The sequence below is a fragment of the Pseudorasbora parva genome, chromosome 1 (assembly GCF_024679245.1).
Source record: "Pseudorasbora parva isolate DD20220531a chromosome 1, ASM2467924v1, whole genome shotgun sequence".
NCBI lineage: Eukaryota > Metazoa > Chordata > Actinopteri > Cypriniformes > Gobionidae > Pseudorasbora > Pseudorasbora parva.
This window is the reverse complement of record NC_090172.1, coordinates 7463990-7491110: the sequence shown is the minus strand read 5'-3', so window position 1 is coordinate 7491110 and position 27121 is coordinate 7463990. Positions and strand designations below refer to the sequence as shown.

General features: G+C 36.1%; 2 protein-coding genes across 2 annotated transcripts in view; one reads left to right on the top strand and one right to left on the bottom strand.

Annotated features, from left to right (window-relative positions):
* Positions 1-337: 337 nt before the first annotated feature.
* Positions 338-6285, top strand: psmd7 (proteasome 26S subunit, non-ATPase 7). Its single transcript, XM_067415503.1, has 7 exons — positions 338-523; positions 1111-1202; positions 1295-1387; positions 3569-3666; positions 4435-4515; positions 4598-4689; positions 5465-6285. The coding sequence occupies exons 1-7, from the start codon at positions 450-452 to the stop codon at positions 5919-5921; spliced, it is 987 nt and encodes a 328-aa protein (XP_067271604.1). The 5' UTR covers positions 338-449; the 3' UTR covers positions 5922-6285.
* Positions 6286-6422: 137 nt separating this feature from the next.
* pkd1l2b (polycystic kidney disease 1 like 2b) overlaps positions 6423-27121 on the bottom strand; it is a 44866-nt gene continuing 24167 nt past the window's right edge. The window contains exons 18-35 of the mRNA XM_067447864.1: positions 26663-26893; positions 24567-24668; positions 24307-24485; positions 23091-23237; positions 22815-23014; positions 21124-21359; positions 18830-19393; positions 18632-18734; positions 17206-17346; positions 16943-17128; positions 15551-15881; positions 14097-14230; positions 13885-14012; positions 10691-10851; positions 10350-10560; positions 9666-9767; positions 8698-8829; positions 6423-6729 (exon numbers count right to left, since the gene is read on the bottom strand). Coding sequence (XP_067303965.1) covers positions 6613-6729; positions 8698-8829; positions 9666-9767; positions 10350-10560; positions 10691-10851; positions 13885-14012; positions 14097-14230; positions 15551-15881; positions 16943-17128; positions 17206-17346; positions 18632-18734; positions 18830-19393; positions 21124-21359; positions 22815-23014; positions 23091-23237; positions 24307-24485; positions 24567-24668; positions 26663-26893 — 3405 coding nt within the window. The 3' untranslated portion in view covers positions 6423-6612. The remainder of the gene's footprint in view (positions 6730-8697; positions 8830-9665; positions 9768-10349; positions 10561-10690; positions 10852-13884; positions 14013-14096; positions 14231-15550; positions 15882-16942; positions 17129-17205; positions 17347-18631; positions 18735-18829; positions 19394-21123; positions 21360-22814; positions 23015-23090; positions 23238-24306; positions 24486-24566; positions 24669-26662; positions 26894-27121) is intronic.

Sequence of the window (27121 nt, the reverse complement as noted above, 5' to 3'; positions counted from 1 at the left end):
AGTACATATATCAACTGACTACAATTACTAAATTACTATTGGGGCCAACTATAAAGTAACCATAAAAATAACACTAAACAGGATAAATAGCGCCATCTGGTGTGTAAATGAGCGCTATAGGCTATAACATAAACAAACAAAACAGATTACAATGCCCATGCATTCACAGATAAAAGTAAACTGAATATTGTTAAAATGCGATGCTCGTCTTGGTTTTAGATAGTTGTCTAGACTCTAGATAGTTGTTTGGATAGTTTCAGTTAAAGGTTGTCAGAGTGTAATTCTTCCTCCAGTCCAGAAGGCGCTCGCGTGCGTCATGCTGAAGCGCCACTGTGTGTGGAACACACGAAGCAGAAGCGGAACAAACGGCGCAGCGTCCGTGAAACTGGCGTGCTGAGGAACAGACAAACTATATTTCCCCCATAAACATTCGGATTTATTGAGTGAAAATGCCGGACTTAGCAGTAGAAAGGGTCGTGGTTCATCCCTTGGTGCTACTGAGTGTCGTGGACCATTTTAACAGGTAAATGACTGTTGTGATGGTGCTGTAGTAAAACTGTTAACTCACTGTCATTATGTGTCAATGGAATTAGCCGTTACAAGCTAAAGGCTAACTGGATGCAATCACTGTCTAAGTAAAAACACGAAAAGAGACGACATTTTAAGAGTTTATTCAGTGAGGCATATTATGCTGCTACTACATAATCTGCTGATCTTAATAACATTACATTTTATGTAATATCGTCGTCTTTTGTATAGGCACACAGATATAAGTCAGTTATGATTATTAACATGTAACGTTACAGATCATTTTTCTCACAAGTTGGTCTGTAAGCTATCCGAAAATGAAAATTCAATGCACAGAGTATAGAATTGAATAGCATGTTATAATTTCAGTAATAAACCAAATTTATTGCGCGTTTTCCTACTTCATTTATAGTGGTGTATAACTTGCTGTGTCACATCACATATCTGTATATATAATATTGTTCAGTTGTAATACATGATCCGACACCGCTTATATATGCACATAGTAATGCATCTAATCGGTCAAGAACATTGTGTTTGTCTTTTTTTGTATTCTTTGTAAACCCTGTCGTTATTTGGTAGGATCGGAAAAGTTGGCAGTCAGAAGCGAGTTGTGGGTGTTCTGCTGGGCTCATGGCATAAGAAAGTGCTTGATGTGTCCAACAGCTTCGCTGGTATGTCTGCATCTCTTAAAATGTAAATTTTTAAGTGTAAAATGCAAACAGTTGAATTATAGTGTAAGTAATGTTTATTCATTGTGTGCCAGTGCCTTTTGATGAGGACGACAAGGATGATTCAGTATGGTTCCTCGACCACGACTATCTGGAGAATATGTACGGCATGTTCAAGAAAGTCAATGGTAAGATTGCTTAAAGGAATAGTTCACCCAAAAATGAAAATTCTGTAATTATTTACTGACCCTCACGTCGTTCCAAATCCGTAAGACTTTCGTTGACTTTTCCGAACAAAAATGAAGATCTTTTTGATGAAATCTGAGAGCTTTCTGTCCCTCTATGGACAGCTACGCAACTACCACACTGACGCTTCAAAAAGTTCATAAAGAGATCCGAAAACTAACCAATATGAATCGAGTGGTTTAGTCCTTTTTTTTGGAAGCACATCTGAGCTTCCTCAAGAACCGAAGAGGTTAATTCTCGTGATACACAGCCGAGTTTTGAGTTTCTATTTATGTTCGCTGATCAATGTTTAAATGTGAATAAAAGCCTAAATTCAATCAGTTCATCATATAAAGCGATCAAGTCTCTTTCAAGTCTCAATTCATATGGATTAGTTTTACAATCTTTCTGAACTTTCTGCGTCAGTGTGGTAGTTGCATAGTAGGGCTGGGCGATATGGCCCAAAAAAAAAATCCCCGATTTTTTTCACCAAAAATTCGATTTACGATTTAAAACGATTTTTTTCCCCTCCTACTTAAAATCAGTCTGCAGATGACAAAGAAATTGTTCAAAACAAGTTTTAACTTTATTTTGTTTAGGTAAAATTAAATATTTGCAGCTTGGTAGAAGTGCCACCTGGGGTGCAAAACTTTCAGCATGTGAATAACCCCGGACTATTCCACAGTATAAATGGGCACCATATCTTTTGCAATATACAGTATACATATCAAAGGTTTATGAATTGATATGCAGATAAAATTAACTTTTATTAACAACAGTAATGTGCAAAAAAAGTATAGGGAAAATTTAAATGTAGCCTAATGCTCTTATTAAATATAGATTAGCATTGTTCTTCAATAGTCTCACACTGAACTGATCGACAGCTTCAGTGATTATTAAAGGAGCTCTTTGCTTTACTGTAATTTAGTCACAATTTGAAGAAAAGTTTAGTTTTTCCTGAGACTGTGACTTCGTACTTTCCATACATTAGGGAGTGAAAATCGCTAATAAATCAATAAGTGCTCTTCTGCTGGTTATAGTGGTGGGCATTTCATATCTTTTTTTAAAATAAAAATGCTACAAAATGGATTACACATTTTAAAAAAATAAACTACAAAAAACATTCGACTATTTCTTTCACAAGACCCCTTTAAACTTTTAGTTTTACAAACCATCACATTAAAAATAACATTACAATCGGATATCTAGAGCTTTGAAGTGCTGGAAATAAGTGTGAAGCTCTTGAAAACCATTGGAAAGTGCTTGAATTTCAATCTCAAAAGGTTGTACGAATCCTGAGATAAATAATGACAACAACAACATTAAATCCATGTGGTTTTACTACAGTACAATCGTGGTAAATGTTGGTGTTTTGTGACTGAAACCCCTGACCTTCGCTCAGCTCTGTTTGATCTGATATCTGTGGTTTATAACAGAATTCTGCGCCGACCGCTTCCACTAGATCACAGTAGCAATGGTGTGTTGATTTAAACGGTCTCACTGGATCACCAGCGCTGTGTATCGTGTCTGTCACGAGATTGGCCCGTGTGTGAGCTCGCGCTGCGTTCGTGTCAGCGCAGCTTTAAATGAGTATAGCGCCTACCGCGGTTCCGTTCAGACTTCAAACACACTTTGCAGCGGGGTATTGTTAATTGTTCTGTGAAAAACTGAACCAATTACGAATGACACGGTATGTTGTTAGACGCGATCCTTGTTGTTTGTGTACCTCTGTGGCAAACGCGCGCGGGGAGGGCTGAGCCATTACGGGAGCTCAGAGGGGAGCGTCGGCGGATTTGAAAGAGAAAACCGATTTTCATTCACAAAAATCGTCGTAAACTAAAAACTCGAATTAATTCATAAAATCGATTTATCGCCCAGCCCTATTGCATAGCTGTCAATGGAGGGACAGAAAGCTCTCAGATTTCATAAAAAAGATCTTCAGTTGTGTTCTGAAGATGAATGAAAGTCTTGGAACGACATGAGGGTGAGTAATTAATGACAGAATTTTCCTTTTTAGATGAACACCCTTTAACTACTACGCAAATCAAGAACCAATATTTTATACAACCTGTTATGTCATTGTTATAGAACATGATCTCATTTCCAATGTGTAATAGTCATGGTATTATTTCTTTGACTTCTAGCAAGAGAGCGAATAGTTGGGTGGTACCACACGGGCCCAAAGCTGCACAAGAATGATATTGCCATAAATGAGCTCATGAAACAGTACTGCGCCAATTCGGTATGTAATACTCTTTATTTTAATACTGTTTGTTTGGCTTCGTTTACACTGACTGTATATCTGACAAAAGCATGTCTGGGTTATGTTTCTAAAATAAAAACAAATGTAATATTTTGCATAAATTATACCAGAAAATAATAAATATTTATTTTATTTTTTAATACATTTATTTTAATTTATATGAAAAATATTCCATCTATTTATCTGTAGTATCTAGAAATGCTCTGATCATGATTTTTGCAGCCGATACAACCAACTTCATGTCATCCTGATCGGATGAACAAGTTTAGTGATTACCGAGAAGTCATAAAATGTGATTATCGATCAGAGCATCCTTAATAACTTTCTATATAATAATAATTTAGTTTATTTATTATATTTAAATAATTTGTATTAATAACCTGTATTAATGATGTATCCTGATGTTTCCAAGCTTTAAAATATATATAATAAAATATCTAGCTAGGCGGTTTGGCAGAAGCTAGATATTTTGCTTTATAAAGTTTTAAATATGGATATTTTTCTTACAAAGCCCTTTATTAACTACATTTATCATGGATGGATGCACTTTTTTGAGCTTCAAAATCGTAAACCCCGTTCACAGCCATTATAAAGCTTGGAAACATAATTTTCTGTATGCAAAATATAATTTCCTACTTTTCATTTTGTGTTGAAATGCTCGTTCTTGACATGTTTCATGAGGTTCACTCACCATACAGGAGAAACGGCTTCATTTAAGCTACTTAAAATCCATTGTTTTTCCCAAAGGTTTTAGTCATTATTGATGTGAAGCCCAAAGACCTGGGGTTGCCAACCGAAGCGTACATCTCAGTGGAGGAAGTGCATGATGTAAGTTTTTGTGCATTTCTATTGTGCATTAAGATGTTTGACGTCTCATGCTAATTATTGAAATTTGAAACTTTTAATGAAGGATGGAACTCCCACATCTAAGACGTTTGAGCATGTGACCAGTGAGATCGGAGCGGAAGAGGCGGAGGAAGTGGGTGTAGAGCATTTGTTGCGGTAAGACGGAGACAAACTTGTATGTTAATAATTATGATTCATTTTACATGTATTAAAGTGCCCCTATTATGCTTTTTGGGATATTACCTTTCATGCAGTGTGTAATATACTGGTTTGTGAATGTAAAATATCTGCAGAACAAAGTTATTGTCTCCCAAAAGAAAGAATAAATTCTGAACTGCCTGAAACGAGTCATTTGTAATTCCAGTCCTACGTAGGTTTGTAACAAATGTGTATAATGCCAGCCTATGGTCTTCATTGGCTGCCCGCGAACAACATCTAGCGAGCATTTCCCCCGCTCTTAAACACTGTAGTTGTAGCTGAGACTGGAAGAGTTTGCTTTGTTTTGTCGACATGACAAGAAGAGGTTATTTTCTGAGCTGCGAAAGCAAATCCATTTTGCATGGACTTCCAAAGGATGAGGACTCGCGCTGGAATTAATGCAGTAAAACTGTTCGTATCGCTGTGTATACAAGAGCTGAGGAAGCATCTGGAACTGAAATTTAGATATGGTAATGGCCATATTGTTTCCAATACGTGCTGCAAGCAGTCGACCAATCACAGCAGACTGTGCTATTTGACCAATCAGAGCAGAGTAAGCTCTCAGAAAGGAGTTTATGGAGAAAAGAGGTAATACTGCAATGTATATTATAAGAAAAAGTGTTGACCTTAGATGCATGTAAACAACATTAAGTATCTTAAAATGGCATAATGGGGCACTTTAAAACATCTGTAAACAACCTAGTTTATTTATTCTCATGATCCTTTCTCGCAGTGATATCAAGGACACAACAGTTGGCACTTTGTCGCAACGCATCACCAATCAGGTGCATGGCCTGAAAGGGCTCAACTCCAAGCTGTTGGATATCAAGAGCTACCTGGAGAAGGTTGCAACCGGCAAACTGCCCATCAATCACCAGATCATTTATCAGCTGCAGGACGTGTTCAATCTGCTGCCTGATGTCAACCTGCAAGAGTTTGTCAAGGCCTTCTACCTTAAGACCAACGACCAGATGCTCGTGGTCTATCTGGCCTCGCTTATCCGCTCCGTAGTGGCACTCCATAACCTCATCAATAACAAAATCGCTAACCGTGATGCAGAAAAGAAAGAGGGCCAAGAAAAAGATGACAGCAAGAAAGAGAAGAAGGAGGAGAAGGATAAAGATAAGGACAAAGACAAGGAGAAGGGAGATGCTGCAGCCAAGAAAGATGACAAAAAAGAAAAGAAATGAACCTGAACTGGCATGAACTTGGGCTTACGCAATCTTGGCTGAATAAGGGAGGTGGTCTGCGTTCCTTTGCCTCCTCTTTTAACAATCTCCAGGCTAAATCGGGCATTGTGTCTGTCTTTTTGATATAAAGGACTTGTATTCTGTTTTGATTAAAAGAAAAAGAAATTCAATGCAAATGTTTTTTTCTTTCTTGAAATTTTGGTCCTGATCAAAGTTTATCTATTTACATTATAACAGCATTATTAGACCATCAGAATATCAAGACAAGTGTCCAGTGTTACAGCCAAGTCCAACTGTAGCCATGTCATTGTATTTACACTGATGAGATTTTTTTTTTTAATCATAAAAAGCAATGTCAACAAGCTCCTGTCGCCTAATATGTTTTATTTTGTTCACTACATGCAAAGTGTACAGTTTGTTACAAGTTCACAAAGAGCACATGTCTACTGTAGTCTTCATTTAAACACATTTGTCCTAGCTAGTTTATAACAGAACATGTTTAAGAAATAATATGGTCAATAAAAGTGCATTTTGCTTTACCTGAAAAGACAATTTAAAGTTTGATCAAAACTACCATGTGTGAAGAAGTTATTTTAAAGTTCAAATTCAACAGAGATGCAGATATTTATTTTCTTTGTATTAAGTAACTGCAGGAAGAAAGTGCAATCCTCTTGCAGGCCGATGATGGGAACTAGGTTTTCTTGTCACTATGATGAGATGCTTCTGCTTCTTTCTTCTTAGATTTGATCCCAAAAAGACTGAGGATCTTCACGAAAATCAGGTCTACGATTTCCTCTTCCTCTGAAGGCTGAGTATTAGAAGAGTAATTTCAGTTAAAACTTTAACCATAGTGACTATTTGCTCTTGCAGCTTACCCTGATCAGCCACAACATTAAAACTCCTGGCCTAATATTGTGTAGGTCCCCCTCATGCTGCCGAAACATCTCTGATGCATTGAGGCATGGACTCCACAAGATCTCTGAACGTGTCCTGTGGTATTAGCATCAGGTCATGTGAATCGCAATAAACCTCCTGCAGAGTTTAGCGCAATACCCCACAGTTCGTTTATTATACATGTTGTAAATCGCTATTTTTGAGTGGAAGGAAAAACATGCTGTTTTTGTGCATTTATCTTTAAATACAAATTTTCCAGAAGAGGGCGGAGCCTGTACAGCTCATGCCACGGATACTCTCCCAAAAACTAAAACATCTGTTTGGTTTTGATTATCATCTGTACAACGGTCACACACACGACATCGCAGTTCTTCATCATCATGAACGTTTATTTTCTGGACGTGTTTTAAAGCCATATCAGTCTAAATTTCTGATAAATGATTTTTTGAGCACACACAGAATGCTGCATGTCAGATGACATGTCCCGTGGGCATTAAACTTAGTTCTCTTTCACGTCTTATTGTGCTTAAACTCAAATACACACACAAGGTTATGTGAAAAAACGTGCACAGTTCACAAAGACAGTCGGTTATGTCTGTGAATGTAAATGTACTGGTAATATACAGTGCCTACTGGTATATGCTGTATATGAATCAAACAATTAAGAAAAACAGAAAATCACGCACAGCTCTTGATCGAATAACTTCAGTAGCTTTTAATAAGAATACATTTCTTACTTGAATGCTGCTGTTCAATTCTCTGCGAGGAGATAAACATGGTAGCTCACTGACGGCGGGGTCTATGCTATTAAGGTGCAGTTGTGGGCGGGGCATGTACAATGTGACATCACATTGCATAGAAACTACAAATGGCTTGTTCTGAGACATTGCTTATGATTTATGGGAGTGGGTGGATTTTTACCATTTATAGGGTGGTTATGTACACACACTCCTGACACACATTTATGTTCAAACGCCATGTAAAAGTAAATTTTGCACAAAAATTCCCCCTTGAACAAACACACCTGAACAAGCTAAATAACTAGAAAACTACAGGCAGGTGAGGTTTAATCAGGGTTGGAGCTAAACTGCAGGATAGTGGCCCTCCAGGACCAAAGTTGCCCTTGTCCTGCCACAGATATGCAATCAGATTGAGATCTGAGGAATTTAGAGACCAAGACAACACCTTAAACACTTTGACATATTTGTCAAATCATTCCTGAAGCAATTTTTGCCACCACTGCCATGAAAGTCTGTACAGACTCTGCAACTTCTCTGCATCTTTAGGTCTTTGGTATGTGTAATGATATAATGAATGTTACTGACTTCACCTGTCAGTGGTTTTAATGCTGTGGCTGACCAGCGTAGACTAGGCCGCATTTACATTACATGATTCAAGTCACCCAATTCCCATGTGGGACATATCAGATAGACCCACGGACGAAGTAGGGAAAATAAATATTCCCATCAATGCGAGTCGTACCCCATTGAAAAAGCAATAGTGGCGAATGACATCAACTCAGGTGGACCCAAAACATGATCACATGACTGTTTTCAATGCCGCAATAGAGCGCGAAGGCTCAACCCAATGTTTTCTGGCCTTTAAAGATCAAAAATCCATTATCATCTAATCTGCATCCAGTGATAATCGTGCCATTTTTACTTCCTTTTTGGTTTTTCGGGTCTACATCTACGTTGGGTTATTCCACCAAGTGTACAATGTAAATGCAGATATTGGATATGGGTCACTTTTAAAAGAAGGTTGTAAACTGGTGTGGTTGTTGAAAAAAAAAATATATATATAGTCAACAAATGGGAATTGGGCATTGAGTGTAAATGTGGCCTAACAGTAGACTGAAATATGAAGTGAAGTCATATAGCACCTGGTGATTCTGCTGTTCTTCACCGAATGCCTCAAGGATGATTGAGACAAAGAGGGTCAGTATCACAAACGTAATGAAGATGACACAAGTGGAAATGATGAGAGCGCCAAGCACGGGATCAGAAGTAATCACCTGTAGAGACAGCAGGAAAGCTTTTCGGTAACACTTTACAATAAGGTCTCATTTGTTAACATTAATGGATTAAATAACAATAAGAAATCTACTTTTACACCATTTATTTAGGTTGTTAAAGGATTAGTTCACTTCAAAAATGAAAATCTCTCACCCCATCTCATCTAAGATGTTCATGTTTCTTTCTTCAGTTTAAAAAGAAATTAAGCTTTTTGAGGAAAACAATCCAGGATTTTTCTCCACAGTGGATTTCAATTCCAACTGAAGGTCCAATCAATGCAAATTATCAGGAAATGTTCAATTTAAAGTGAACTGATCCTTTAATGTTACTTAGAAATATGAAATATGTTAGCTGAGAGTGCATTAACTAATGTTAACAGATACAACATTTGATATTACAACTGTATTGGTAAACAATAACTTGTCAGTAAGATAAATAAATGTTGTAAAAGAATTGTTCATTGCTAGTTCATTTAAGTAATGTGGTTAACCAACATGGTAACGCTTTACAATAAGATTGTATTAGTTAGCATTAGTTAACATGAACTAACCATGAACAACACCTCTGTTCAGCATTAGTTCATCTTTGTTAGTGTCAGTTATTTAAAAATACAGCTGTTCATGTAAGTTCACAGTGCATTAAATAATGTTAACACGATTTTAATGATGCATTAATAAATGTTGAAATTAACATTGACAAAGATTAATAAATGCTTTATAAGTGCAGTTCATTATTAGTTCATGGTAACTAATGTAGTTAACTAATGAACCTTATTGTAAAGTGTTACCACTAACTAATGTAAAGTATTGTAAAACCTGTAAATCATTTTACATACCTCATCATAATTGAATATGCCAAACTGCAAACAGAATATTGTCTTGAACGCATCTGGCAAAGTTTTGTAGGAGTACAGCTTCCATCCAAATATTAGATTGCACTATCAAAAACAAATAAATGGTATTAATTTCATTAGAAAAATGACTGAAATGCACCTAAAATTGAAGTCTATGGGGCAACCATTCAATGTGCTGCATCAACTTCAATTGTAAGTGTTTCTGTCAAAAGATATTTTTCTGCTTTTTTAAATATAAAATTTTGTTTTTGGTTGATTTTTTATTTGACTGAGGGACCAGCAGAAATGTTCTGCTGCTTATAGAGCTAAAAGGTATCTTGATGTTTTGTTCAGTGTTAAGATACATTTATGAGCCTATTTTACCAAAACTGTATTTTAAAGTCACCATGAAATCAAAATTGACCATTCTTATATTTTATTTTCTCTTATGATGTGTTTAATGATGTGAGGGCAAGACAACCTGTCACTCGTGAGATCAACCAATAGCAAAACAAAATCATCCAATGAACCAATCAATTCTCTATGGACAAAATCAGGTCCGGCCCTACATTTTTTCTCATTCGGTAAGCGTTTGACACATATATGCCACAATGAGGAATACAAGACTATCACAACTTCTGTTTCATGTTGACTTTAAACCACAGTAAAACAGTTTTTGCCCCTTACAGTAATAGAATAGGCCAAGAGGATAATGAAGATGACCACAATGAAACTGGACATATCGTTCCATGCCCGCTGCAGTGTGGAGGTGATGAGGTGTAGTTTAGGGTTGAGTCTCAGCAGATGCCAGAGTTTTAAACAGGCCAGAAGAACCAAGAAAGCCATGAGATATCCCAGTGTAGAATCTATGACAACTGTGTCATTGAAACTGGGAAACCTGCAACACAGGAATAGCACTGTTACCATGTTCAGTTCACCCGCTCTCCAAAGCGCTTGTTCTATGTAGGGTCTTGGGATGTTCAACTCATGTTCATAATCAAAACACTGAAAAGAAAAGATCTACTTACTGATCTTTGTGTTGCTGGTAGTATTGAATGTCTTTTTCTCCCTGCACGGTTCTCTTGATGAACACTGATAATGAACTCCAACTTAAGATGATGATGGCCAGGTCTAACAGATTCCACTTGTTTTTGAAATATGCCCATTTCTGCTTCTTCATCAGCTTTCCCTGTTCAAATATGAATGGTTTAATGTGAGCATTGCAATTTAAGGAACGGTTCACCCATAAGTTTAATTTCTATCATTAAATACTTAAAGGGTTACTTCACCCAAAAATAAAAATTCTGTCATTAATTACTTACCCTAATGTCGTTCAACACCCGTAAGACCTTGTTTCATCTTCGGAAACAATTGAAGATATTTTTGTTGAAATCCGATGGCTCAGAAAGGCCTTCATTGACACCTATATCATTTCCTCTCTCAAGACCCATAAAGGCTCTAAAGACGTCATTACAAAGCCCATCTAACTACAGTGACTCTACAATCATTTTATGAAGACACGAGAATAGTTTGTGTCCCAACAATTTTTTTCAATAACGACTTACATAGTGATGGGCCGATTTCAAAACAAAGTTTCAAACTTTATGAATCAGTGTATTGATTCTTGATTCGGATCACGTGTCAAACCGCCAAACTGCTGAAATCACATGACACTGGCGATCCGAATCATGAATCGATACACTGATTCATAAACTTCGAAGCTGTGTTTTGAAATCTGCCCATCACTATCTAAGTCGTTATTTTGTTTTTTTGCACACACAAACTATTCTCGTCGCTTCATAAAATGATTGTAGAGTCACTGTAGTGAGATGGGCTTTGTGACGACGTAGTGCCTTCATGGGTCTTGAGAGAGGAAATGACATTGGTGTCAATGAAGGCCTTTCTGAGACATCGGATTTCAACAAAAAAAATCTTCATTTGTGTTTCGAAGATGAACGGAGGTCTTACGGGTGTCGAACGACCTTAGGGTAAGTAATTAATGATATAATTTTCATTTTTGGGTGAAGTAACCCTTTAAGAATTTCATTCTGTGAAAGAAAAGAAGGAGCTGTTTAGTAGAGGTGTAACCGTACACATAAGCCACGGTTCTGCATGTACTTCAGTTCTGGGGTCACAGTTGAATTAGAGTTCAATACAAATCCGAAGCAATAGCTGTCATTTCGTCATTATAGTCCGGCTATGAGTAACCCACTTCTAGCCAAAATAACCTTGAGTTTGGTAACATGTTGTTTTTGCCAAAATAACTTGCAAGATGTATGCTATTCCATCATGTAAGGAGAGTCAACAGTGACTACAAGGTGTTTAGTTTCATTTCATTGACATGTTCATGTTCTAGATGACTAGTCTATTCTTAGACGTCAGGTGCTGTGTTTTGACGGCAATATATATATATATTTTTTTTATAGAATTGCTTGCTGGGAGGTTCATTTTCAATTATTTTAAATAGACAGTAGTGCAAATTAGTTTGTTCCACATAACGGTATTTAGTCCTCCTTGAGGTAGTTGGTACAGTAAAGTCTTCTTTAGTGTATTAAGCACTAAAGCAGTAAACAGAATGCACTCGTTTTTGTAGGGCTGATAAAAAAATAACTAAAGTTATTTGGTCACAATCAGCTATATAACTGAAAAGCATCTCTTGAGTTATAAAAGTACAAAATAAGTAGAATAATGAAAAACAAAACTTGTGCAGAGATTTCCTGTAGTATTTTTCATATACTAGCTCTGGTGATTGGCACATCTGGATGATGTCTTTTGAATAACGTTTTGGGCGTAGCCTACAACATCATTTACTGGCAGATGCACAGTTAATATTACGCTTTTTAAAGAAATCACAGAGTGAGAACGAGAGAAAGAGCCTTTCTGTTTCATTCACCTTTCCAAAAAGAGAAAGTGAGTGAAGCGGCACCTGAGGTTTTCCATTTCCAGGACACGCATATTTCATCACTGGAATGTAATAGAGCAACTTTCACAACACAAATCGGCACAACGGCAAATGATTTTGTCTCATTATAACAGCTAGAGTTGTCAAAAATACAAACTTCGGTACAAGTGTAATTTAAAAAATGTGACGATACTAGCATTTCCCTTTTCCCCAGTTGAATGGATTCTTAAGCACCTCTGATTGGCCGTTGTGCTCAAGGTCTCAACATATATGTCTGTGATTGGCTACAATGACTACACTTAAAAAACATGTTTTAAATAGGCATCTTTGGCATCGTCTCGCAATCGTCTTTTTGTTGGAGGTCCTGGACATCTTGTTCAGACACATGGTATCATGGATTCTAGCAAATACCATCAGATAACAAATCTAAACCTGACGGCCTCTGCTAGGAATCTTATAATGGGCCGTGGTTGGATCTTCCATCGGGACAATGATTTAAAACAAACATCAAAATCAACACACAAATGTGTCACTGAGCACAAAATTAAGCTTCTACCATGACCGTCCCAGTTCCTGACCTGAACCCTTTAGAGAACGAGTGATGAACTGAAGAGAAGAAGCACTAACATGGATCTGTGAATCTGAAGGATCTGGAGAGATTCTGTATGGAGGAATGATCTCTGATCTCTGGTCAGGTGTTCTCCAAACTCATCAGGCATTATAGAAGAAGACTCAGAGCTATTATCTTGGCGAAAGGTGTTTGCAAAATGTATTTAATAATTAAAAGGATTTACCCCTAGTTTCAATTGTTTTACTTCGATGAAAGGTTAGATTTTTGCACATTTTTAAATGAAAGATCAAAAGGATAAAAAAAAATGCAGAATTAATTTTTACAGAGATCATATTTACAAGAGGTGAAAATAATTCTGACCACAACTGTATGTTTGCGCTGCATAAATATGCTCGTGTTCTTAAAAATAAAGGTTCTGTATCGGCATCGATGTTCCAAGAAGAACCTTTAACATCCATAGAACCTTTCAGTTCCACAAAAACTTATTTATAGTGGAAAAAGATTATTTAGATTATTAAAATGTTCTTCACAGACAATGGTTCTTTTCAGAATCTGGGAAACTCAAAATGATTCTTATATGGCATTCGCTGTGGAAAACCCCTTTTGTAACCTGTATTTTAGAATGCACTGAAGAAAGAAAGTCATATGGGTTTGGGAAAGCTTGAGGTAAGCAAATGATTTTGAAATTTTCATCGTTTTGGGGTGAACTATTCCTAATTGCAATGAAATTACGCTTTAAGAGAACTGACCTGCAAAAACATGTAGTAGATGATGAAGAGGAAATAAAAGACCTGAGAGGCCATGAGAAACGATTGAAAGCCACCTGTGGACTGGTAGAGACGGACACTCTGCACCACACTGCGAAACTGAAATGCGCCTGTAAAATAAAAAGTGTAAACTCAGCTTTTTAATGGAACATAAACGTTTTTTAGGAATGGGGAAGATTGTTCTTTTTCCTCACCCACTGCAGTGCTCTCCAGTATCAGCGTGACAATGCAGAACAGGTTGACATTAGCATTGTACACCGTAAACTCTATAAAAACCGCCCTTGTATACATATCCAACCAGGTGGAGTTAAATAGATATTGAAGCTTCCTGGTGGTTGAAAGGAGGTATGTTGTTAGGTTAGTATGCATAAAATATACCCATTATATACACATTAATTACAATTAAGCATAACATTTTCACAAGGGTAGTAGACAACATTTTCAAATTGAAGGCTTTAAAGGTAAAAGGTAAACATTTTTTGTAACAATACTTTCTGCTGTCCTATTTCAGTGTGCAGAGTCACTTAATAAAAGTATTTGGCTGCATCCAAAATTGCATACGCATACGCATACGCAAAATTGCATTCGCCTATATAGTAGGCGAAAAATAGTATGTGACAAAAGAAGTATGTCCAAATTCAAAGTTATCATTAAAGAGTAGGCAAAAATTACCCGGATGATCTACTACTTCTGTCAAGATTCTGAAATGTGCATATGATGGACACTTTACTATCCCATGAGGCCATGGGAGAGGATTTGTGAATTGAGGTGAAGTGAAACTGAAGCTGGAAGGTCACATGATACTGACAACATGGCTAAAGTAGTGCATACATTTTTGGTCAAGATCTCTTCCAAGGCACATCCCAAAAACTTTCTCGGAATTTAAAGGTGTCATGAACTGGCTTTTTGTATTTTTTTATACTGTTGTCTGAGGAAAACGAATGATGTTTGTGTGGTTTTTACATCCAAAAACATCATAACTAATAAGTAATAGGCTATTTTCTAAACTGGTTTTGAGGCTCTCTCCTGAACGCTGGGTTCTGATGGGTGTGACGCACTGGAGACTTGTAATTAAACGCCCACGACTAGGATTGGATAATATTTGCATATTTAATGAGCTTCAGCTCCCCTGTCAGTTCAGTTGACATGAGGGAGGGATTATTTTGAAAGCAGAAACCGAAATTATTCTCTCGATCACAGGCCTCGTAAACGTCTTTATCTAACAAACACAATGATTTATTTCTCATCCACCTGCGTTTGATTGGAATATTATTTCTTACATGGGCCGCACAATCTGTGTATATAAGTGTGGAGACACACACACACACACGTGCGCGAGCGCCCAGATGACAAAAAAAATATTTCTACCGACGGGTGTACGGTTTAATAACCTGGAAAACACACAGCTTATTATTCTGTAGAGGGTTGTTTCGCCACTAGATGACGTCAAGATGCAAACACGATCGTTTTCTGGGCCTGATGTCTATAAAAGCTTTTCTTTGGCAAACAAGGATGTTTTCAGTTCTGAAATGTACAGGATACTCTTATGTTATCATGACCTATTATATATAAAAGCTCAAGGGAAGGTTGCCAATTCATGCGGAAAATATGCAATTTTGTTGTAGGTTGTATTTAAGCAATTACTCACCTGCTTGCATTTTCCAGGTCAGAACCAAGGTCCATAACATAGCCTCCTCCTCTATATAGCGCAATCATACCCCAGACAGGGACTGCTTTGAGCGTGGACTGGCTTTGGTACTGCCAAGCTGTGACAGTGTCCTTGGAGCCATTTACAAAATTGAACTCTTCCCAGCCTGGACCGTAGGAGCCCATGTCCTCATTTTCCCAAGAGTAAGGGGCATTGCAGTGAGGAACAGCTTGACGCATGGACTTAGCAATCGTACAGGAGTCTCTCGACACCCTAACTTGACGAAGACGAGCACCCCCAACAAGTTTTGAGTTTCCATCTGTTATAAAGCCTTGAAATTTAAAATGAAATAGTCATTAAACACATCAGTCAATAATGTGGCTATTTACTGGAGCTTAATGGGTTAAAACTAAAGCACTCGTGATCCTTCTGATAAATACCTGAGTTGGAATAGCAGATTAGTATAAATAACATAAAATAAGAAGACATTTGTTAGGAGTCCTTATAGATCTTATGATCCATGACTACCTTTTCCTTCCCTCGGGTCATTTTGACATGAAACTCATTTTATCTTGTTTTTACAAAATGTAATGTTCATCGGAGTGGTCCAAGACATTAAGTCTTTTCTTGCACTTGATCCATGAATACACACACACAAAAAATTGACTGTTTAAAAAAAAATGTGTATGTGGCTGTAATAATAATAAAAAAAAGTAACAAATCCTTCCCTCTTGGGTCAATCTGACTCTCTTAGGAATTAATGGAATATGAATATGCTTCAGTGTATACAGAAAAAAAAAAAATTCTCAAAATTAAAACACAAAATGCTAAAACTGTACCAAGAAAAAAGGTTTTATAATATCTACATGTGTAATTGAGTTTAGGACCCAATGGAACAGCTCATTTGCTCCATATAGAGCTAAAAAGCCATCTATTGGCAAGAGTCATGAAATATCATTATTATATTATAAAAAAAAATTCCACAGGAGGTCGGCAGAGACTACCAAATTGACTCAGTGTGAGATATTTTGAGCTGATTTGGGCTGGTTATGCATATATTGGAGTTATTTTTAATGTAAGTTCAAAGAATGTGAAGAATGTGCTAAAATTATGTATTGATTAAATCTAGTAATTTAAATGTACATACAAATAAATTTGCATACGTCTATTAAAAATATATTATCAAAAATTAAATTATACAAACTTTCGGGACCAAAACAGGCTATAATATTAAGTCTTCGGATCATTATGACCCGCAAGGGAAGGTTTTGTTACACTTCAGGTTTTGTTACACTTGTTTTGACTGCAAGGAGAGGATGAGGGTTAAATACAAATTAAAGAAGATTGTTGTGCACTTGTTATATTCTTGACAAATCAAGATAAAGGAACTACCTGGCTGTTCTCCAAACAGGTTGCTAAGAAGTGTATCATTAGCCCAGGTGAACACGTCATTGTGGTTCATACTTTCTGAAATGCCCTTTCTGAAGCTCTGCCGGATGTGTTCAGTGAGGTAGAATCCATTTTCATTTCGTTGACCATATGCCACCAAGAGCAGCATCCACAAGAACCCCAGAAAAACTGCAAAGGAAACACAGATCTGAGGACTGTAAACTGTTCTTTTACATAGTCATTGGCTGAACAGTTGTTTTTCCTACCTAAAATCTCTATGATGAGCGCCCGTGCTTTCTGCTGTTTGACCATGTTTCTCTTTATCTTTTCAATATCACTGGAAGGTGGAGGCTGATAGAAGCTGTGTGAGCAAACCCTCTTGGCAAGTCGAACTCCATTGAAATCATCTAGGGAATAGACCATAATTGAATGCAAATTTAAAAAAGATCAATTCAGCTCTTTCAAATGATTAGGAGAGACCTTCACTTATGAAATAGGATATAGGAAATAAAATCCTTTAAAAGAGGTTTCTTAAAGCCATGATATGTCATATTTTGACGCTAGAGCAAATTATTCAAAATTATTGACTAGAGGTCAATTATTCAAAATAAAGGCATAGCGTGATGACTTTGATTTGGCTTATTTCTCTGGATTTAAACATTCTTGGAAACATTTGGGATAATATAAGTACACAGGTCTACAAAATATATAACATGATTCTAGTGATTGTTGGATATTCTAATCCAAAAATGTTTTTGAACACATCTTTATATTAATGTCATAATTACTTTTGTCATTATATATATATATATATATATATATATATATATATATATATATATATATATATATATATATATATATATATATATATATATATATATATATATATATATATATATATATATATATATATATATATATATATATATATATATATATATATATATATATGGTCAAAGTCTAATGCTGAATGTACTGAAAGCATTTATGGTAAACTAAGATATACTTGACATTTTTGAAAATTGTGTAAATACATATTTGTAATTATTGTAAATACATGACATTTAATTTGACATGATCACAACGTGACTTTTTAAAGGTGTACTGTAACATTATTTTTTAAACACAAGTACAGTTTTTTTAGAATACAGTTTCAATGGGGTGCTATTACACTTTTTTATCCCAGGATGTCCTTTGGAAAAAGAGTAGGGGTGTAACCCTGACATCCTGGCCAAATTTGCCCATTGGCAAATGGGGATATGGGCAAAATCAGGATATGGGGATTATTAGAAGGCCATGATGGACACATCATGGCCTTCTAATAATCCCCATATCCTGATTGGCTTCATCACTCCGTCTTTGCTCCACCAATCAGCTGGTGTGTGTGGTGAGCGTTCTGGCTCAATATGGCTGCCGTCACATCATCCCAGTGGTGCTGCACACTGGTGGTGGTTGAGGAGATTCCCCCTTCTGTATTTAGAGCGCTTTGACTACCCAGAAAAGCACTATATAAATCTAACTAATAATTATTATTAATTTTGAACATTCAAGCATAAAAATCTATTCTATTAAACCCCAAAAACAAAACCAAGAGAGAATAATAGGTTCCTTTTAAGACATGACGGAATAACTGCACATACAACACAATAAAGCTCATTTCTTTTCACAAGTGTTGGCTGTGCCACATACCTGAGCAAGTGGAGGTTTTCTTACGTAAAATTTCTAAAAGTTCTTCATCCTCAAAATTGACTTTTTTCACCACCAACGCAAAGAAAATTGCCAAACAAAACACCTGCCATATGAAACACACAATAACATAGTCAAACACAAAAAACATAACATTATAAAACAATACATATATGTCGCATTTTGACTACAGCTCTTTACTTTTACGGGCTGGGTGAAGAAGAGGCTCTCAGTGAAGGACAACACAATGGAGATTATCCAGCTGACCGAGAGATCCTTTCCATATTTCAATCCGTACAACATGGTAAAGTACCCTGATATCACACTTGTGGCTGCAACAAGCAGCCATCCCACATACACACACCACCAGGGCAGACCCTTCCTGCTGCTGCTGCGCTCTTTTTTGGGGCTCAAAGCACAGGTCCACTGCTCAGTGAAGGGTCTGGAGGATTGCTGACTTTCCAGCAGTTTCTTCATGCTCTGGATCTGCAGTAAAACCTGACCGTAGCACCCGGGCCTAGAAAAGCCTGAAGGCCCCAACAGCTTCACTTCTCCCTCCAAGTTTTCAAGTTGTTTGGACAGATGATGGCTGTAGGGCCAGAAAACGGAGGAGGTTTCATTTTTGTGTATGAAGTGCTGTTGTTCGATGAAGTTCTGCAGCTCTGACAGTAAAGTGATGATGTCTGTCTTATCAGAGTCCTTCTGTGTTTTCAGGACAGGGCATCTCATGGCATTTCCAAACAGGTATGTGATCCTCTGTATGTCCTAATGAAAAACGGTTACACTTTATTATAAGCTGTCCTGGCTGCAGTGTAATTACACATATAAGTACTGAGTAATAATACTTAACCATGTGTAACTAAAGTTAGGGTTAGTTGCGTGTTTTTACCATAGGAAGTACATGTAAGATGGGAAACTGTAAAATAAAGTGTTACTGAAAAATTTTGGCTAAATAATGTTGCAATAAACACATCAAGTAATTACAGTATACCCATGTTTGATGATAATTAATATTTTTTTTTAAATTTATTTTTTTAATGAATACAAAGGATGTATTCATTTGATCAAAAATTACACTAAATAATGTTTCAAAAATCTATTTCAAATAAATTATGTTCTTTTGAACTTCCTATTCAACAAAGAATCCTAAAAAAAATTGTTCCACACTACAATAAAGCAGCACAGCATTTTTCATTTGTGATGATAATAATATTTTAAGTAGCATATTAGCATATTAGAATGATTTCTGTAGGATCATGTAACATGTCACAATAGTTTGAAATCAGTATTTTTTATAGAATAGTTCATTGTAATGCTATTTAATTGTATTAATATTTCATTCTGTTTTGACTGTATTTTTGAACAAATAAATGCAGCCTTGGCAAAGCATATTATTTTTCTTTCAAAAATAAATAAATAAATATTGTAGTTAGTGTACTCTCTTAAAAATAAAGTTTCCAAAAAAAGGGAATTATATTGCCATAGAAGAACCATTTTGAGTTTCTCACCGAACCTTTCAATGAACAGTTCTTAAAAGAACCATATTTTTTTCTTCATGCGAAGAACAACTTATTACCCTAAAGAACATTTTTCGACTGATAAGGAACCTTTTGTGCAAAAATTAAATTTCTCACCTTCATGTTGTTCCATCTTCAGAACACAAATGAAGATCTTTTTGATGAAATCTGAGAGCTTTCTGTCCCTCCATTGATAGCTATGCAACTACCACACTGATGCTTTATATGTTAATAAAAGCCTCAATTAAACCTGTTCATTATTTAAAGCGATCGAGTCTCTTCAGAACATTTTTGACTAAACCGCTCAATTCGTATGGATTAGCTTTACAACCTCTTTATGAACTTTTTGAAGCGTCAAAGTGGTAGTTGCGTAGCTGTCAGTGACATGAGGGTGAGTAATTAATGACCACATTTTTATTTTTGGGTGAATTATTAAAGGTTGTTCATGGAACCATCAATGCCAATAAATAACCTTTATTATTAATAAAGAGTGTAGGTACATGAATAAGGTCGACATGCTATATATAAAAGTACTACCCCAATGTAAAAAAGATTGTTGCTTTACCTTAAAATAGTAAGTAACCTGGTTGCCTTAAAATGTTGAGTTTATTGAAATTAAAGTTTTAAGTTAATACAATAAAGGAAATTGGTTTAATAAATATAAACTCAAAATATTATTGAATCTGAACCACATAAAAATTTGCCATGTTTCACTGCGTCATCACAAATAAAACACACAATTAACCAATATGCTTACAAAATCTTTTAATAATATTTTTAAAAAGTTGTCGATTATCAAAAAAGGTCATTGTATTAACTCAATTTTTTAATTCCAATGAATTCTAAATTAAGGCAACTAGGCAATTTATTTTTTTTATATTTTCATCTGTTACCATCACTAGCTGCAACAAAAAAAAATTAAAAAATTTTGTATAAACAAATATTTTATGCATAATTAATAAAACATGGAGGACTTACAGTGATGAGGAAATCTACTGTTAAATTGTTCTCAAAATGTGGAGAGAAGGCCTCATATGGGATCTCTTTCTCCATCTGAAGGGGCTTAGGCTGCTTATGTGCCTTTTGTTTCTTTGCCTTCTTTTTTCGGGGACGTGAGTGTCTGAAGATTCCCACAATTATTAGGTTGATGGGGAAAACAACAAAGGAGCTCAGGATGCCAATCTTCACCTGACTGAAGGTCAGTTTAATCGGGCCTTTGAACAAAAGAGAATTCAAATGGTAGCACTTTAGTTTAGGGTCCAAATTTCACAATTTACTAGTTGCTTATTAGCATGCATATTACTAGGATATTGGCTGTTTACTAGCACTTATAAAGCACATATTAATGCCTCATTCTGCCTGAGCATATTGTACATCCCTTAATCCTACACAATACCTAAACTTAACAACTACCACACTAACTATTAATAAGCAGTAATTAGGAGTTTATCGAGGGAACTGGACCCTAAACTTAATGTGTGACCATCCAAACCAAACATCAGTTTTGACTAGAGCTGTCAATCAATTAAAATATTCAAATATTAATATGATATTCTTCTTAATAGCTTTCACACACACACACACACACACACACACACACACACACACACACACACACACACACACACACACACACACACACACACACAGGACATAGTATTTTAAAAACCGAGGTTGGCATGACAAGTAAATCTTTGAATAGACATTTTAAAAAACAGCTTTATAAGTCAATAAATTGCTTCATTTCCTTATCATTGAACATAAGTAGGACTATTATCCAATTATGTTTAAGTAGCACTGCGTTTCTAGCTAACTTTAGACATTCTACTAACTATAACTTTGCATCTGCATGTCAACTAACTCTAAAGTCAACTAAGTATTAGTTGACTGTCTGCTTAATATCTGCTAACATTTTATTGTGATGCTCCCCAATAGACATTCTACTGACTACACGTAACTTTGCAAACACATAAACTTATTCTACTATAGCCCCTTTCACACTGCACGTTGGACCCGCAATATTCCTGGAACATTGCCGGGTCGCCTTCTGTGTGAAAGCAACCACGTCCCGGAATTGATAACCGAATTGAACCCGGGTCGGGGACCTAGTAACATTGCGGGATTCGATCCGGGACGAGCGCTGTGTGAACAAAAGCCGAAACTGATGCCGCAACGTGTTATCATGCGTCTCCGAGCTTGTTTTTTCAATAATACAACCCTGCAGTGCCAGAAGAGCTAGTCGGTGTTTTAAACGCAAAGAGTGTTCATATACAAAAGACACTAAAATTAAACAAGCAGAAATGTGCGCAAACTGGACACAAGTCGAGACCACGGAGCTCCTTACTATCCGTGCTGAAGCTGAGATCGCTCTCCATTATACGTCACATCAGGATGTCACGTGTCAACTCGATCCGGGACCTTTACGGGTTGTGTGTGAAAGCGCACATATTACGGTATTTCGCTGGCAGTGTGAATGGACCAAATCTAGCGGCCCGGGAACAAATGCAGGGTCGCATTATCCGTGTATTATGTCGGAATCTCAGTGTAAAAGGTGCTTAACACTAACCCTACCAGTCTTCTAATACTCTAATGACATATAGTTGGTTGCTAAGTTACTTATAGTTAGTAGAATGTCTAAAGTGGACCTTCAAAATAAAGTTGAATCATACCCAAATCCATTGTCTGGTCAGTGGGGTCTGTGGGAATCCCGTAGAACATGATACTGGCCAACATGGAGCAGAGCAGCACTGAGAAACAGCATGAGACACGCTGCACACGGGTGAAGGTGCTGCTGGGGGGTCGGCTGACCACAGAATACCAGATGTGCCCGTCACAGAAGTCTGTTGTTGTCTTCATGAAGAATAAATTGCTGCAGAAAGGAGAGTCTTTTAGTTGCATTTTCAAATAGTCTTTTCTTTTTTTGCACCAAGAAAGAGTGAACTCACCTGAAGCCTTTCATCTCCATCTCTGATGCAACAGGAAACACTCTTTCAACAGTACAATCATCTATATCAACAGCCAGCCACGAGCTGCACAGGAAGTGCCATATCTGCTCAGTCTGCAGGTCTTCAACCATCACGGAGTTAACATACCTGAAAATATAAACTTTTTCAAACACACGCTAGCTGAAGCAAAGTCTTGTATATGTCACACTGAATTTCTAAACGCACTTCCTCTGGTTTCCTGTCTCATGGCTTTTGATCTTTTCATGGTTTTCCCTCTTTGCCTGGGGTTTGTCTGCCCTGTTGTCTTTTTGGATTATCTGGCCTGTTTTGACCCATTTCCTGTTTTATGGATTACAATTCTGGATTGCCCCAATAAAACCCATGTCTCAGAGCAGTTTGTGACAAAAACACATGACATTCAGGATTCAATAGAAATTACATTAAAGTATATTTTAGTTTATCATAAATGCTTGCCAGTACATTCTAGAGAAATGACATATAAAGATGTACTTAGGCCCAGCTTAAGTGAGCCGATAATTGCATTTAATTAATACATTTTAATTTATTTTCAATTATCATGCCATTATACTGTCTTAAAGCATAGTCAGTTAGCAAAAAAACACTTTTTTTAGGTAAATTTAGTATGGGTATATTCACATATTCCATATTAACTATGACTTTTGCCTCAATAAGCTTCTAATTTACTGCTTATTAAAAGTTGTTGTATGGTTTAAATGTAGGTATTGTGTAGGATTAAGGGTGTAGAATATGGTCATGCAGAATAATCCATTAATATGTGCTTTATAACTACTAATAAAAAACCAATATGCAAACTAATAAGCAACTAGATAAAGTAAAAAAAAAAAAACATACTAAAGTGTGGCCATTTTTTACTTTATGTATTTAATGCTTTAAGCTGTGGTCACACTAGACTTTGAGCGTGCAAAATGTTTATGGACACTGCAACTGTCTTTTTTAAAAACATAATTCAACATATAAAATCTTTTTTTTTTTTTTTTGTACAAATTTGAACTTTGCAACGCAGCAAAATGTTGTTGCTTGAGCTTGTGTTTCCTCTTTCCCACATTGGCATGTGTATGAATGGAAGTTAATAGAACGAAAAGTGTAGTGTGACCGCCCGACCGTTTAGGACAAATATTGAGGGTGAGTAAACAATGACTGTAGTAGGTGAACTGTTCTTTTAACACCATTTTACCAAGCAGGATGATCTCCTGTGTTGTCATGCCACAGTCTGATGCTCTGCAACTCTCCCAATGGGAAGGGGGTGGTCAGTAAGAACAGGTCCACACCTCCCCTTTCAAACACCGGCTTATCGGGGTCAGTCAGGTGATGGGGCTCACATTCTCCCTCTGTACCTTGTAGCGTCACTACGACCTGAAGTGACAATGCAGAGTTGGTATGTAACATATGGTCAGAATTCCTGAAGAAGTGCTTAGGATAAAAGCACATGCTAACCCGTGATGAAGTGGAGGCTCCCATGCGATGTCCAGTGCTGATCTTCAGCAAGTATCGGTACTCAGCGAAGGGATCATTGTCCTCCAGCACAGTAATCTTCACCTTTAAAGAATATATCTTATTATTTCATGGGTGTGCACACTTATGCAGTTAGACTAGTTTCTCTGACAATTTGGTTTTCATTGGCATTGCATAGGTTTTATTTTTTATGTTTTAAAAGGGAAAGTTCAAAAATTCGGTCACTCACCCTCGTGCCGTTCCAAACCTGTAAGTTCATCTTCTGAACACAACTGAAGATCCTTTTGTTGAAATCTGAGAGCTTTCTGTCCCTCAATTGAAATCTATGCAACTACCACTTTAATGCTTTGAGCTTCTATGTTCACTGATCGATGTTTATATGTGAATAAAAGTCTAAATTAAATATGTTTACCCTATAAAGCGATCAAGTCTCTTCAGAAAATGTTGGTCTAAACTGCTCAATTTATATGAATTAATTTTATGAACTTTTTGAAGCGTCTGTATTGTATTGTGGTGGTTGTGTATCTTTCAATGGAGGGAAGCTCTCAAATTTCATCAAAATGATCTTGATTTTTGTTCCAAATATGAACGAAGTGAGTCTTATGGGTTTGGAAAAACATGAGGGCAAGCAAATAATGACAGAATTTTCATTTCTGGGTGAACTAACCCTTTAAGTTAACATGGGTGTTGACTTTTTATATCCACTGTATATCAGCCAATGCTAGAGCTTGAAATGACTTGCTGCATGCCCCTTTTTTATTCTCAGATCTGATGTACTTTTTTGAGTGCATCATCGGGATATTTCACAAAAAATTTAATTAATAGTCGATTTTATCCATCATAAATGAATTGGATTGTGAAGAGAGCATGTTACAAACCAGAATGGATCCTGAAACTGTGCGAGTTTTCTAAATGTCAATATCGGAAAAGTTGAGTTAGCTTTCATTAATTTGATAAAACTACATTTTGACAAATTAAATTTTCTTAAAAGATGATATGATGATAAACATTCTGAATCATGTACTGTATAATAACCTGGGATATGCATAGGCTATAAACCCTACACTGTAAAAAAAAAAAAAAAAAAAAAAAAAAAAAGCACATTTTGAACTTTTGCAGTACAATCGACTTGGATGTTTAAGTTATTTCAATTTAGATTATGTTAAACTGACTTTAAAAAATGAGTTACATCTTGTATAACTTATAAAAAACTTTAACATTTCTTAACTTATTTTGATGAGTTAAAACAATGTAAAAACATATGTTGTAATTACTTATTGAACATATAATTTTTTACAGTGTACGATAACATATTTGGGAGGCAAATTTATAAGCCCTTCAATTATCAACAGTGTCAAAACTTTGCTGGAAAAACTGTTGTACACAATCTACCACATGCCTTCTGCAAATAAAAGGCCTTTTAGTATCACTCTAAAATATGTATACCATCAGCTTGTGGTTTATGTATCTTTTTGAAATAAAATCTTTAATAATTTTTTTCTTATAAAGTAAACATAATAACTTTTATATTGTTAGTAATTTATAAAGATGAACATTTACTGGACTGAAGCCACTAAAGTTTACTTATCCATATATAATTGTTTAGAAAAATAATGTTAAATGCGAGTATCAAATATGTTCCATGTATTTTTTTTTAGAAATGTTCATCTTTCAATCATCATCATTGCATTGTATTATATGTTTTGCCCCCACAATAAAACCTACATAACACTAAACATTTAAATGGCATCTTAAGACATTATTGGGAGATATAGAGTGACATCTGATATTTATACACATTTTATGTAAGTAATCTGCTATACTGTTATAAAGACCTCATTGAATGGAAAGATAACAGATTTTCAACTTAAATATCAGCCATAAAAAATATCAGCAACTGCACCAAATTGCATATTTTTGCTTCGTCTGTGCGTTCTTTAAGATCCATCTATATGAGCCATAAAAGCCTGATGTATCAAATATTATACAAAACATAAAACATAAAAATAAAAAACATGACTTTAAAACAAAAAATTAATGGTGGATAGAGACTACAGATGCAGTAAAGTTAAACACACCTTAGTTTTGTCCTGTAGGTCCTTCCTGCGCGCCCATGCCGCGGCCAGGGCGTAAACTAAGAAGATAGCCCCGATAAAGCACACCACCACTGGGTTGTTTGCAAAGTTGGAAAAAAGTTCAGCAGACTTGGACGGATCTACCGTATTGGGCATGATAAAGAAACTGCTCCCAAAAAAGGTTAAATGGTTACACAGACACTGAGTAACATTTGCAGTCGTTTTAGGGCCAACCTAAAGAATAAAGAAGAGTGTTAGTAAATGCCTTGTTAAAAGAAGCAAACAAACTGATAGCAAATGTCATTAATGTTTCATTGATTGATTGTTTATTTGAACTTTACTTAGCCCCTGGTATTCAGATACATTTTGGTTGATCAGATCACAAGTAGACAACGGAGACACATTCCTGTTTACAACTGGTGTTTTAAAGGGGTGATGAATTGAGAAATCAACTTTCCCTTG

Bases quoted from the DNA above. Each gene is read 5' to 3' on its own strand.
- psmd7 (XM_067415503.1), top strand. From the start codon at position 450: ATGCCGGACTTAGCAGTAGAAAGGGTCGTGGTTCATCCCTTGGTGCTA. The intron at 3,667-4,434 runs GTATGTAATACT...TTTTTCCCAAAG, and splicing joins AACAGTACTGCGCCAATTCG to GTTTTAGTCATTATTGATGT. The intron at 4,516-4,597 runs GTAAGTTTTTGT...CTTTTAATGAAG, and splicing joins CAGTGGAGGAAGTGCATGAT to GATGGAACTCCCACATCTAA.